We start from the raw sequence: 15,604 nt of genomic DNA on the forward strand, positions 1-15,604 counted from the left end.
AATTCTAATTATTTTTCTACAGGAATGTTTCTGGCCGAGCTGATAGAGAAGTACTTTGTGTCCCCTACCCTGTTCCGAGTCATCCGCATGGCCAGGATCGGCCGAATCCTACGCCTGATCAAAGGAGCCAAGGGCATCCGCACCCTGCTCTTCGCTCTGATGATGTCCCTTCCTGCGCTGTTCAACATCGGCCTCCTGCTTTTCCTGGTCATGTTCATCTACGCCATCTTTGGGATGTCCAACTTTGCCTACGTTAAGAGGGAAGTTGGGATTGACGACATGTTCAACTTTGAGACATTAGGCAACAGCATGATCTGCATATTACAAATCACCACATCGGCAGGATGGGATGGGCTGCTGGCACCAATAATAAAAAGCAAACCACCAGACTGTGACCCTAAAAAAGATAACCCTGGAAGCTCGGTGAAGGGGGATTGTGGGAACCCATCTGTGGGGATCTTCTTTTTTGTCAGCTACATCATCATATCCTTCCTGGTGGTGGTGAACATGTACATCGCTGTCATCCTGGAGAACTTCAGCGTCGCCACAGAAGAGAGCGCAGAGCCCCTGAGTGAGGACGACTTTGAGATGTTCTATGAGGTCTGGGAGAAGTTCGACCCCGATGCCACTCAGTTCATGGAATTTGAGAAATTATCTCAGTTTGCAGCTGCGCTTGAACCGCCTCTAAATTTGCCACAACCGAACAAACTCCAGCTCATCGCCATGGATCTGCCCATGGTGAGCGGAGACCGCATTCACTGCCTGGACATCTTATTTGCTTTTACAAAGCGGGTTTTGGGTGAGAGTGGAGAGATGGATGCCCTTCGAGTCCAGATGGAAGAGCGGTTCATGGCTTCCAACCCCTCCAAGGTCTCCTATCAGCCAATCACTACTACTTTGAAACGCAAACAAGAAGAGGTGTCCGCTGTCATCATTCAGCGTGCTTATAGGCGCCACCTTTTGAAGCGAACGGTCAAGCAAGCTTCCTTCACGTACAATAAGAACAAGCTCAAAGGTGGGGCTAATCTTCTTGTAAAAGAAGACATGATCATTGACAGGATAAAAGAAAACTCTATTACAGAGAAAACTGACCTCACAATGTCCACTGCAGCTTGTCCACCCTCCTACGATCGGGTGACAAAGCCAATCGTGGAAAAACATGAGCAGGAAGGAAAAGATGAAAAAGCCAAAGGGAAATAAACAAACAAACAAACAAACAAAAATAATAAATTGGGTGACAAATTGTTTACAGCCTGTGAAGGTGAAGTCAAAAGGACTCCTTTGGGAGGTCAATGCCAAACCGACTGTTTTTACACACATTTACTTAAGGTCAGTGCCTAATAAGACAGTGACCCCCTTGTAGGCAAACTCTGTGACTCTGGGTAAAGGGGAGACGACCTTGGCAGGCGGTTACTGTTCTCACTACCAGCTGACACTGCTGAAGACGGAGACAATGGCTATGCAGACTATAGGGACCAGTCTAAAAGGGGCGGAGAGCTATCATTTGGGGGTTAACGGGAAACACTCTAGTGTAGTAACTGTATCCACCATTCGCATTTCAACTGCCAGATTTGTCACGTTTTTTACAAGCTCAGTTAGCAGATTCATCTTTTTTTTAATCCATGTGTCCTTTGTTACATGTGACTAATTTTGTAAACACGGTTTCTGTTGCGAAATAGACTTTTCCAAGTGTGTCACCTGGAGGTATGGCCCTGCTGTCTGCACAAGGTGTGGTTTTGCACGGGGGCCATGCTACACTTTAGGATTATGCCCGAGGAAAGGTCAAAGGAAAGCAGAGCCAGTTCTTCAACAGTTCCATATCATCTGTGTTCCTGAGGGGGTGCGCGGGGTGCACACTGTGGTGATCATCAGATTAGGGGATCTGTTCATCCAGTTTTGTCAAGTCTAGCCCTTAGTCCAAGGAGACTTTTCAGGATAGGTCATTAAGTCTTAGTGGGTGCACACTTCATTCAAACGTCTGGAACCACGCCGTGTTTCTGTTCATTGTCTCTTAAAAGTCTCTCATTACTGAATATGACACCCTACCCCCAACCCTAGCAGAGTGAATTGAACCAAGCGAACCCTTTATAAATTTCCACTTAATCCTGCACTTTGTTTAGCCATCTTCAGCTCTCAGCGAGGTTGACACTGTACGTGTTAATGAAATGCTATTTATCATGTAAATAGTCATTTTACTCTGTGGTGCACGTTTGAGCAAACGAATAGTGACCTAAGCACAGTATTTATTGCATCAAATATGTACCACACGAAATGTAGCGTGCGAGCTTCCCACAGGTAATATACCGTATTCTGTACCATTATAGATAGTGTGGATGCTGCCAGTGCATGTTGATATTACCATGTTGCGGTATCTAGTTTCTCCCACCACTCAGAATCTCCTTCATGAGAAACCATAGGTCAGTGGCTAAGTCAAGGAAACCGTTCAGCAGACTTCATTTCTTTAAGTCAATAAGCAATAGTTATGATGTTTGTGTTCTTTTTAAATTTCCGGTGGGTAACATTCAGTGTATAGACAGACTGTACATACATGTTTGAAAAAAAACCCAACTACACTGCTTAACCTGTTAAAACATGTTTAGAGTTTTATAAGCGGATATAAATACTGTACAAAGTCACTTTATTTTATTTTTCAGCATTATGTACATATGAAGAGGAATTATCTTCGGGTTGATTTCACAATCACTTTTCTTACTTTCTATCCATAGCAGTTTTTCATGGAAGATCTTTGCTAACTAAGAAATGAAAACATGCCAAGGTAGCGGTAGATCTCTGCCTTTTTATTACATTTATTTCATTTCACAATTTTAAGGGGCAAAATACCTTCACCACTCCACATCCAAATTAGGATTTGCAATTGGAAAAGGGGATAACATTTGATTTATAGTTCTTGTCATGTCTATGCTAACTGCTGATTGTAGCGCTTACCTACCTCTGTCCTTAACCCCCGAATTGCAGTTTAATTATTTTTCTTTGCTTTGGAAACACAGTTCTCTAGATTGTTCTAAATATCAATGTGGGCTTCCTAATTTCTTTTACTCAAAAACAGAGAGCATTACACTTACATAGTCAATCACATCGACCTATTTTGTGTTTCTTACAGAAGCAGACCATAGGCACCTCTTTTCTTAAAAATATTTAGACAAACCGTATTCATGAACTGCATGTGGGAAAATGCTACTATTACCCAAAATGATGCTAATCACAATGAAAAAATGTGCAGAACTAATAAAAATTAATTTTTTTATTTTATTGTTTGCCCGGTTACTTTTTGTTAGCAGAATTGTATAACAACATGAAGATGCTTTGATGTATGGTGGGGAAAGCTGCACACACATGCACACACACACACACACACACACACACTTGCTGTATGGAACAGAAAACCTGGAGTAAAAATGGGACTTTCTAGAATGTGCCCCTCCCCCAGGCGGTCTGCAGCTAGAAGCAACAAGATGTGATCTTGGTGGGAACAAAGAGCCAGTGCTAAGACATGAACTGGTATTCATAGAGGGGAAAGTTGTGTGAGCCAATGCGTTGAGGATGGGCTCTTGAGATACAAAAGGAAGCCTTGAAAGTACTATTGAAAAACTCAAAGTTGCTGGGAGTGGGCTACTGTGCTCCTCCAGAAGCTCCCTGCACCCTCTCTGTGTTTCCCCTGAGAAAGAAGACATCTGTATCACGTGTGTATGTTCCTCTGCCCCTTAGCTTCCAGTCTGCTGGCCAATGGGAAACCAGTGCTGAACATCAGTATAAAAAGCGTGAGAAGGAAACATTTATCTGCCTGTTCCTTCCTTGCAGGCCTTACCCACTGAAGGTCAGAGCAACTTCCTGTGGAGCCAAATAATTCTCTTGCTTTCCTGAATTTGGAGGTGCTTCCTTATTCCTTATGACTTTCCCCAGAAGGTTCTGGCAACCTTGCAAATGATTTCTTTTCAAAAAGCCTCTCATTGCCTTATTTTAACATGCCATGTGTCTCCTGCCAGGCTGATACAAAATAACAAAATAGCTCCTCAAAGTCAACAGGAAGCAATGGCTTCCCTCAGCTTGGCTTGGAGACTTTATGTAACTGATTGAGAGAAACACAACGGTCATGAATTCACAGACATTGTCTTAGTTAAGGTTTTATTGTTGAGAAGAGACACCATGCACAGCAACTCTTATCAAGAAAAACATTTAATTGGGACTGGTTTACAGAGATGGTTCAGGGCTTAAGAATACCAGCTGCTCTTCCAGAGGATGTGGATTCAATTCCCAGCATCCACATGGGACTTCACAGTCATCTGTAACTCTAGTTCCATGGGATCTGATACCTTCTTCTGGTCTCCATTTGCATGAGGCATGAACGTAGTGCACTGGCATACATAGTGGAAAAATCACTCAAACACAATAAAAAAATTAAAGTAATTGATATACAGAGATTGATGAGGTCTTGTCAATAGAATAGAAAAAGACCTAGAATATTCATGTCATAGGCCAAATCTGAAGCAAGCTAAGTACCCGAATACAACTAAAAAAACACAACACCAGAAATAAATGGTACCAAATTATGCAATGGATTTATTTATATAAATAAGTGGGGGAAAAAAGGAAACATCTTCCTTATAGTAGGACTTTAGTGAACAAAAGCAGAGGAAGGAAGAGTCAGAAACTGCCGTGGGACAACCATTACAATTAACTTACACAACTCTCAAAGAATTCTGGGACTTGTGCATAAAAGTTTGGAGAGGAACAGGAATTTTTTTTTTACTTTTTTATTATTAAAACAACCATTTCTCATTTTACATAACTATCCCAGTTCCCATTCCCTCCTCTCTTCCCGCTTTCCCCACCCTCCCTCCACACCAGCCCCCAATCCACTCCTCAGAGTCAGCTGTATCTGTGGGTGTCCCCATTATGGTCTTGACCCTTTGCTCAGATTATCACAAAAAGCAGAAATCTTATATCGCTTCAAACTATCTCTTCATTATTAATTAAAAATTTTAAAGTAGAAAATTAGCAATGGCTAAACTAAGCAGATACAACCATGAAAAGCATTATCAGAGAGGAGACCAAATGGTGCTACCTCTTTTTAAGCTACCCCAAGAAAGTCATATTGCTTCTAAGTCACCATTGGGATTTCATAACCATCATATAAGCGTTTGCAAAGTAAAATCAAAGACATTCTATTAAAGAAGTGGGTTTGCACTTAAAATGACAGTGTCACAGAAAAATCCAAGGAACTGCTTGAAGAGGAAGGGTTATGCAAACCAAACACCATGAGGTAATAAACTAAAAAAAAATTGAAATAAAAATTATTATTGGTAATGCTGGTTAAATTTAAGTATGAACCACCAACTAGCTATTGGGACTGTAATGTCTTAGTTTTTAAGGCTAGTATAGCTATTGCAAATTTAAAAAATAGAAACTGCATTATTCTTGCATCTTTCCCCTCCTCTTTCTCTCTTGTAATTCGCCTGCCTTTCCTCTCACTTTCATTGTTTCCCCCCTCCCCTCTTGCCTCGTTGCCCTCCACCTTTTGCAGTGGAAATCCTTCTCCCCAGCCATGCATGGCACATTAGCTTGGCCATGTCTCCTGTACATCTTCATTCTCTCCTTGACTGATCCTTTCCCACCTGTCTTTGGACTTTCTAAGTATGAATCCTTGGTTTAGAAAAGAAATAACTCTAGTTGACCCTATTCATCTTTACGCTCCCTCCCATCTTTTAAATAGAAAACTGGGGTCCATACTCATCCCTTCTCCTGCTTAAAATTAAAAGAAAAAGATGAGAGACTTTTGTCTGGGAATCATCTTGTTGATATAATCACTTTAGAATTGTCAAAAGCTAGGCTAACTATCAGGATGTCTGTATTATGATGCTGTTAGCATGAAAAAGAGCTGGAAAGAACAATTACGGACACAAGAACAAAGAATGACTGGCAGATGAGTGGAGGCTGTGTGGTCACGGCTTCTTGCGTGGGTGATGACATCCCTCCTATTTGGTGTTGACTTAGAAATGATGATGGTGAGCTGGAGAAATAGCTCAGTGGTCCAGCACTCACCTAGAAAGATAGCATCATCCCGACTGATCCAAATGTTAGCTGTTAGAAGAGTCAGTGCTGTTTTGATTTCTCAGTTCTTTAACCTGCATTTGTGGCGATATGCAGATGGAACCCTTCTTAATAATACTGCGTAGGAAACTATAGCCTTAATGATAAATACCTCATGCAAATACTGCTATAGAAAAAAATCATTTTCCTACATGTTTACAAATTCGTTTCTCACCTTGAAGCTGCCTGCCAATGTGAGTATATGTGTGTTTTACCAGAAAACATTAAGACCCAAGTATTATCTTCCTCCTTTGAGATATTGGCAATACATTTGAAGTCAGGCAATTTGACAGCGGTAGCAGACAGTTTAATATATCGTGAAGTGAAAATGAATACTGCCAGGAGCTGAGAGACAGGTAGGGGGCCGATGATGGAAGGTCTTGATTGTATTGTGTGGGATCTGCATTTAAAATCACACATAATGCCAGCTAAAATGCTAAGGCAATGCTAAACTGCATTCTTCTAAAGAAAGCTTTTTTTTTGTTCTTCATGTTTGGTGTCTGATTCCTGTTCTACCAGATTAAAGGCAGGCAAATTTAATTATCTGTATTCAGTCTTAATGGGATATGGAACTTTTTGAGAACTTGATCATCATGACCATTCCCATCTTTCTTTAAGTTGTGACCTTTGTTATCTTTTAGGAAACCAGAGTACCTTAGGTTTCTTTCCACATCTCATTTGTTTTTGCCTTATAGCTTTTTCTCCTTGGAATTATATTGCAGTCAGTATTGGCCATTTTGCTGAGCTGGTGCTGTAATTCCAACTGTCTACTGGTGCTTTGTGTTAATACATTCAGCTGTCGTGTTCAATTTAGCATGTCTGACACCAAAATTTCTTCCCATTCTATCCCTCGCAGTCACTAAAGAAACTGTCCAGGAACTGTCAAAGTGGCTTAGAGGGCAAAGACGCTTGCTGCCAAACCTCATAGCCAGAGTTCAATTTCCAGGTCCCACAGTGTCCTGCAGCCATGGTTCATGTGTACACAAACACACATGCACATAAATACAATCACACACACTCACAGAAACACACACATACAAATACACCAACAACAACAACAACTAGCTAAATAAATAAAACAAAAATGAAAACAGCAAAAAGTAAACCTGATTTCCTAACTTCTGTTATTGAGTTACTGGGCTAGTTCACAAAGAGAGAAAAAGAAAAGGAAAAATTTATAAATTATAGCAGTGGGGGAATAGATGGGCGGCTGAAAGTAAGGCTACATGGCAACTTCTGATCTGGGTTCTACTGAATAAAAGAGGGAGGAAATGCTTAACAAAAAAATAAGAAACCATGGTCAAAAGTATATAGTACACCACCTGAATTCATGTCTCTCTGATTCAGTTTTACCATCGGCAAATATTAATAACTTATTCTCATGAAGACAAAACGACTCAGTGCAAGTGTTCCTTATAGATCACTGGCTCCAGACATCCAGTCATTATGGTAGCTATGTTCAGTCAGCCCCCAAACTGAGAAGCAGCCTGGTACAGTGGCAGCATTTGCAGCAGGTCTTGTGAATGCAAAGGAGGAGGTCAGGAACAAGCAGGTTCTAACCTTAGGACAAAAAAAAAAAAAAATGAGAAACAGAAACATAACTTAGGAAGTTCCTTGGGGAGTAAATAAACATAGTCAGGAAGGAATAAAGACATAAGCTTGAGTACCGTCTCTTTTAGGGTTCCATGGTTTATTTTCCTGTGCGGAAGAAGTTTGGGTTGACCTAAGAGAATGGATACTCAGATGTAATGAGCAGGGCCTAAGACATTATATACTGCAGCAAAACAGGAGGCAAGTTTGTGAGACCAATGATCTCAATAGAAATGACATTAAATACTGCTGTTTCTAGATAAATAGAAATAGGAGAAATAGAGGTTGTGAGGAACCTGGTAACAAAAAAAAAAATTAACAAAAAGTAGGTACTTTGTATTTCATTTGCATTTCTCATTTATAAAGTTTCAATGACTAGTATAGAAACATATAATAAAATATACCACAAAAAAAATGTTGGTAGACTTGTTTATTTAAACACATGGAAGATTTTTCTTCAATTTCTTCGGCACACCTCCTAACAGATAAACCGGGCCTACTTCTCAAGGATAAGTCATGTTATTTAAGACTGAAAAACAAGTTCCCAGTGCATTCTTTGAGAATTTATGAGCATGCCTTGAGAAGGGAGACAGTACCAATGACCATACCAACACAGCACGAGCTGGGGCTAAGCCTGGGCAGATAGGGATGGATGTCTGGTTTCTCCATCGTCTCCATACCTCAACTCTCAGTCGGCCTTGAAGAGTGTGGCGTGGAATTCATACATACACTCCTATTGGCCTCTGCCTCCTCTCTGACAGAAAAAATACAGACACCGGTTGCCTAGCAATCATCAGCTGTCTCGTGAATGAGAAAAACGGTCAATTGCTAGCATTGCTATAAACAATTGGAAAAAAGGATTTAGCGGAGGGTGTGGGCTCACACCTGGAATCCCATCCCTCAGGGGGCAGAAGCAGGAACTTTAACGTGAGTTTGAGGAAAGCTGGGCCTACATAGTGAGTTACAGCCTGGGCTGCAGAGTAAGATTTTCCTCAGCAGAATGGGACTGGCCTGGATGTTTTTTCAAGCCATTAGTTCAAAAGTAATCTTTTAATTTTTTTGAATTTAAGAAGTCTATAATCCTCCATTCTTTTTTATGTTAGAGCTACATAAGAATAAGTTTATTCTTATGAAAGGAACTGGGGCTGTTTTCCCTTCAGTATGACTTAGCCTCATTCTAGTCTGCATTATTAATGTCCATCTTTCATCGGGGAACAATACCTTATTCAGCAGTGTTCCTTGCAGTCATAGAAAAAAAAATCTAAAAGCAAATAAACAGTGCCTTTGATTCATTCTTTGCTGTAACTGTATTCAGTTACACTACCTTAGGGAAAGTAGCCCCTGGGCTACACTGACCGATAACCTGAAACAGACGAAATGCCCCTTTCTACACATCAGAACCTAAATATTTCCATGGCCTTCTCCTTGGACCATACTTTAAATCTACACCTCAGCATCATGGTGGGTACCGAGTCTCCAGGCCTACTGTATAATATCAGCCACCTCTCAGTATCTTTAACTCTTCCTTTTATAAAAATATACCAGGCCATTTGTTTAAAATAAAGTCCCAAACCTTATCTCAAATCAGAATCCCCAAGAAAAGGCTATACCCATGTATTGCGCATGTGCACCGAGCCTTGCTGCCTGTTCCAGTGAGGTAGAAGAACAATATATAGGAAGCTCTTCTCAGAGTCCGTGATCAGATGTGTCAGACTAACTCCGGCTTTGGGGTATTTAGTCCCTCAAGCTTCAAAGCTCTCAGCGACTCATCGTGGTTGACTGCAGGACGTAGTCAACACAACGTACCCAGGAAGCTGTGGCACCAAGGAAGCACAGATTAACTCAGGACAGATGGATACACGCTCTTAGACTTCCCAGTAAGAGCAGAGGAAACACAACATTGCTTCCTCTCAGTAAGTACAATTTGACCTTACCGAAAGGACCCATGTTGTAACAACAGGAACACGACAAACTTTTACAGGGCTTTGGGACAACTGGAGAAAGATGTTTGTTTGGCTCTGGGAGAAATGGTTAAGCACAGGAACAAAGGGATCTACACCAGGAACCAATTCCGGACATCTGGGCTGTTCTGAGGAGCCTGTGGACACTTAAGATGAAAAACCTATTAGTATCAAAGAGAGAAGGAAAGGTCACCACCCCAGAAAGATCACTACTAATATGTTTTAAGGACACAGAGTGTATTTTGGTTTTGACAGAAAATTATCTTATGATAAACTCAAAAACTAAACACCAATCCATTTGGGAACGAGGCCAGCATTCATAGGTCATTGCGCCAAGTCTGTAAACTTTATTAAAATTTTATAGTATTTTCCTGATTAAGCTGCAAAAATAAAGCATGTAAATAATTTATGGGGAAAAGAAAATCACCCCCAAAACAGTGGAGACAAACACAAATACAATTATCCTGTTCCTGAGTAATTATCAAGATAAGACATCTTATGTGCTTATATATGCAAGGGTTTTATTATAAACACTGTAATATTTTTATGCTTTGCTGCATCAACATTTCAATGGCTATATCTTGGATATTTTCCCATGTGACACATAAATCAGGTTCATTCTTAAGTGGTGAAAAATATTACATTATATAAATTTAACAGTCACTTATTGATGGATATTGATGGTGGGGCTTCCATCTTTTTATAGCTAGTAAGAGTGCAACAAATAATTTTATTCCTTTTTTCCCATCTGTGAGCATTTCTGTTGTGTAAACTCAACAAAATTTGATTTGCTAGATTTTAAACTGTTACTGTCCCTTCCTGTTTTAGATGTGGGTAGTTCTCCTGGAAGCAAGACCATTATACCACTCCACAAGATATTGCTGCCAAATATCTTTTCTAGGACAAATAATTCTGCAAGCACAACACCTATGAAGGCATATCTATCTTCACAGTACAGAATGTACCCTGCATGGTACAATTTTAAAAGTTGAATAAAGTGGAGCGGGACAGAGAGGGACACAATATTTTCCTCAGACCTACATACACACATACATTAATTTTTAATTTAAAAATTAAAAATTGTTAAAGAAAATATACACAAGATCAAGCAACAGCTCAGTTGGTAAAGTGTTTGCTGTCCAGCATGTGGACCTGAGTTCAAATCCCCAGGCACCAGGTAAAAAGCCAGGTAAAGTGCTATAAATCTGAAACTCAAATGCTAGGTATACACATTTCAATCCCAGCATTTACTACCAAGCCAATGTTGCCAAATTAGTAATCCCAAGTTCAGTAAAAGACTAGTTCCAAACACACGGTGGAGACTGACAGGAAGACACCTAATTTTTTTTTTAAAGATTTATTTATTTATTAAGTATACAACATTCTGCCTCCATGTATGCCTGCACGCCAGAAGAGGGCGCCAGATCTCATTACAGATGGTTGTCAGCCACCATGTGTTTGCCGGGAATCAAACTCAGGACTTCTGGAAGAGCAGCCAGTGCTCTTAACCACTGAGCCATCTCTCCAGCCCCCGAAGACACCTAATGTTAAAGCCTAGCTGCTGCATACACTCTCACATATGGACTCATCACCATAGACATATGCACCAACACATACAACATGCAGTCAAACGAGCAGAAAGGGAGGGAAGGAGGGAGGGAGCAGGGAAGGGAGGGAGGAAGGAAATGACAGCTTCTCCTGACTGGAAAAAGTAACTGTTCCATACATGCTGGTTTTGGCACAACCATTTGGAAAAATATCACAAAATTTACAATCATCTAGGTCTCAGAAATAGATAGAAAATGGCTTTTTTGACACGTATGTGGGAGCTTATGTGCTACCAGAACATGCAGTGTCCAATTCCTCCCTCAAATTGAACCAAACTCTGGGTTCCCCTGGCAAACATAGTCTCTCAGTATTGCCTACGTTTATATTTGGAAATGAATGATTGATTCTATAACATCTTCCATTTTCAGAGACAAGTCATTAAAATGTTTCTGGTACCCAGAGTCTGAGGATCTGGCTGTGAGCTGAAGCTAGCTTAGTTTTAGAAGCTATTAAGGTTTTGGGGGGTCAGCAAGATGGTTCTGTGGGTAAGGGGCTTCCCAGGCAAGCAACGACCTGCATGTGAAACCTCTTACACAAAGATAAAAGGTTAAAATACATTCCACAGAGTTGTCCTCTGGCCTCCTTATGTGCACTGGGGCATATGTGTGTGTGCACACACAAACACACACAAATATGGCTGTACCCATCCATTATACATATCCTCTTTAACTGTATAGAAATTGTGATTTTAAATATTCTCTTACTATTGACATACAAAAACTTTTGCACACACCACCTTCTCCCGCAAGACAAAGGGCAACTACATTGGTGTATGTGCATAGCAAAATAATCTTATGGTAGAGAAAAGATGATCAGTATACGGAGGTAATACCACACTTTGAAAAAAATGCTGGTTTTTGAGGTGTGGTCCTTAGACAGAGAAACATCAGCAATACTTAGGAATACGTTATGAAAGCATACTTTGCCTACCCAGGACCCACTACCTCAGACTCTGACCAGTGGCTCATGGAGTCCCTCCCCACCCCCTGCACATCACGTGACTGCTATCTGAGTATCTGAGCCCAAGCTTGACATCATTGATCATAAAACCTTCTTTGTCTTTCCCACGGGACAATAATGTCCTCCAGTGGCCAAAACATGTACACTATTTTAAGGAAATATAATGGTACATCATATTTTAAATGGTGTACAAATCAATAAACAATATTCATTATGTTTTTAAATGGGTATGGACTCTCTGTCTTAAAATTAATGTATACATAAGAATATTTTTTTATTTTTAATTTAATTAAATTCAAGACTGATCACCAGTACCACGTATCTGACAAGTACATTTTGTTGCATTTTTTTTAAAAAAAAAAAAAAGATTGTGTGTATTTCTAGTTGTCTATCTTGAACTCCTGGGTTCATGTGACCATCCTGCCTCAGTTTCCCTTGTAACTGGGATTACAGACATGCACTATAGCTCCCGGTTCCGGACACTGCTGCTGCCTTGGGTGAGTGTGTATGGAGAGCTGTGCCCTTAGGGAGAGGCAGCATGTTTTATCTCCCTGAGGAAGTAAAATGGCAGGGGCTCCCATGTGGGATCATCGCCCCATTCTTCCTTTCCCATAATTTTGGGAAAACATCCTAGTGATTCGCCCTGCTGTTGAGTCTCGCGTATAGCCGCGGTAAACCCCACAGGTTCCCTTCATTTCTTTTCACATTTTGCCAGAGCTGTGCAGAATTAACTATAGAAAGGATGGCCCTGGGGGGTGGGCTCTGAGGTCTCTTTTTCTCAAGCTTCACTCCGTGTGACAGTCAGTCGACTTCCTGTGGCTTCTGAGTTAAGATGTGGGACTCTCAGCTCCAGCACCGCATCTGCCTGCAGGCCACCGTGCTCCTGGTCATGACTATAATGGGCTGAACCTCTGAAACTGTAAGCAAGCCCCTCCCCCCCCATTAAATGTTACTTTGTAAGAGTGGCTGTGGTCATGGTGTTTCTTCACAGCAATAGAAACCCTAACTAAAACATGCACTTGAGAACAGCGCATGCATCAAGGGTACAGGGACACTTTGAGGAGCACCTGAACCAAATGTTACTAAGCAGAATATTCAGCCATGCAAACTACTACACTTTCAGGGCCAGCAAGTTATAACAGCAAGCTACAAAGAGACACGAAAGGCTGCAAAGAGGGCAGCTTCCATAGCATGCCACTTGGGCACAGCATAATATTGAGCTAAAGATATCAAAACAGCTGATACCTTTATCTAATTTTACCTAATATCCAATTTTTCCTCTTCTTCTAAAAAAATAGAAAGATGTTCTTCTTGTGTGGACAGAAAATGCATACTTTTCCAACAGAAGCAGAGAATGGTGTACAAACAGGTTTTGTTCAAATAATGTCATTTTTTTTTTGTCTTCCTTTCATAGTTTCTCTTCTGTGGCCCTTTTCCTTCTGTCTTCAACAGAGCCATTCAGATGTTTAAAAGAAACCTCCAAGTTTTCTTTTAACCTGATGCATAATGAGATAGTTCAGATCAAGATAGGTCAGCATAAGAACTATGGAGAAAAAAGACACGACTGAACGGAAGCATTGATGATATCACAAGCACTAAATGCTTATGAGATCAATATGCTTGCCATAAACCTAATACCACTTCTCCAAAATAATCAGTCTGCAATTCACAGAAGTAGCACAAATCAGCTCCGTCTCAGGCCTAGAGACCAGATCCACCCCTGCCACACACACCCCCACACACACCCATATTCTTTCTCAAACCCATCCGCTTATGGTGATCTTCATAGGTTTCTCAGAGAACGGGTTAGAGCTCTCTCTACAGAAAGAGTAAATTTTGGTAGGTGGAAAAAAATAGCTTGGGGCCTAGGAGAAAAAGGCAACCTACCAAAAAAGGAATCCCTGCTTCTACATGGATTAAAGACATTCTTAGGGGATATTGGGGCTATAGTCGGACAAGACATGGAGGTGGTCTTAGGTTCCGTGCTCAGACATGTGGAGCTAACAGTAGAGAAATAATAGAAATATTTGTGTTAGAGAACATAGGGTGTTACAAGGCAGACAGAATTAAAAAGGAACTCCCTGGCCAGAGTTTATGGAGGAACATCAAATCACCACAGCTAACTAATGCTTGGTGCTAATCAATTTACCATCAGAAACTCGACAAGGGGCTAAGTCAATGTGCTCCAGTGTGTAGCTTTCCGCTGGTCTTAGCTCATCTGGGGTTTAAAGGTTTAAAAGCTGGTCATCTAACTATGATCCTCAGATAGACTTTTCCCCCTTGGATTCAAGTTTGCAATCTCAAGACTACACACGTTATTTAGCACCAAAGTTTTAAGGCCCGAGGTTTTCTATGCGGCGTGATTTAGAAACCAGATCAGTAGGTATTACCAACTGCCCATCCCAGTTGGTAACCTGGACTGTTAGAAATAACCCCACGACGATAATACATGCCTCACTGAGTGTAATGTACTTTAAAGAAAAGCCACTGGAAACCCTTGCTTCATTTTAAAGCAGGCTTACTGGCTCGCTTAATTGGTACATTGGTGAACTTCTAAAGAAGAGAAGCCCTCATGGGGCCAGGAGGGTAGGGGACCGTGGAGCGGCCTCTTTTCAGGCCTGCCAGAACAACAGAACATCGTGGTGCAAGCTCATGGTGGAGGAGGACCAGTCACTTTGGGCCTGCCAGGAAGTAAGCTGAATTGTGGAGAAAACCAGGGTCCCAACATCCTCAAGGGCACTCAAGAATCAAAGGTTCCACCACTTCCAGCAGCACCAGAGACGGGGAATTAAGCATCCAGCACGCCTGTCATTGAGGCACAATTTATATCCAAATCACAGCAAACCCTTAAGAAATACAAATCTGAAAGAGACAATTGCACATTTCAAATAACACTTTAGGGTGGGAGTCTGGCGGCCCAGTTTAATAAGCACTCAGATAACAAAATTCCAGCAGTGCTTGCCAAGATTTAGAACAGGCCCAAGCCAGGCTTCACAGTTTTGCCAAATTGTGATTTTTCTGCGCCACCTTGTGGCCATGACGCTATTAATACACGGGGCCGGTAAATCATTTTCCCTGGTCAAGCGCGCCACTGAGCCGCATTGCGCAAATCCGCTTTTAAACGCTGAGAAAATGGAGTCTGCCTTTGTTTGCAGGGATGGAAAGCAGCGTTGCCCTTCTTCCTATTTCCTGCTTCATCATCTTCATTCTTTAATCTCATACCTCTAGCTCCACCCACCCCCTCCTCCTGGCGCAGTCTCCAGGATGAACCTCCACTGAGCGGCCCCACCATCCAGCCACACTCGGTGCCCAGCGGATTCCAACCTCAGTGGCCCTCGCGGTCCTCCCTCTGGGTTCCCTCCGAGCCTGGCCCGGGG

The 15,604-nt window shown here is 41.4% G+C and overlaps 1 protein-coding gene across 1 annotated transcript in view; it reads left to right on the forward strand.

The window, feature by feature from the left end:
• Scn1a (sodium voltage-gated channel alpha subunit 1) overlaps positions 1 to 3,228 on the forward strand; it is a 65,574-nt gene extending 62,346 nt beyond the window's left edge. The window contains 1 exon segment of the mRNA XM_050121950.1: positions 23 to 3,228. Coding sequence (XP_049977907.1) covers positions 23 to 1,200 — 1,178 coding nt within the window. The 3' untranslated portion in view covers positions 1,201 to 3,228.
• Positions 3,229 to 15,604: the final 12,376 nt, after the last annotated feature.

This window comes from Alexandromys fortis, unplaced genomic scaffold (assembly GCF_014885135.2).
Source record: "Alexandromys fortis isolate MF-2015 unplaced genomic scaffold, M_Fortis_MF-2015_v1.1 scaffold_8_9099976_23576923, whole genome shotgun sequence".
Lineage (NCBI taxonomy): Eukaryota > Metazoa > Chordata > Mammalia > Rodentia > Cricetidae > Alexandromys > Alexandromys fortis.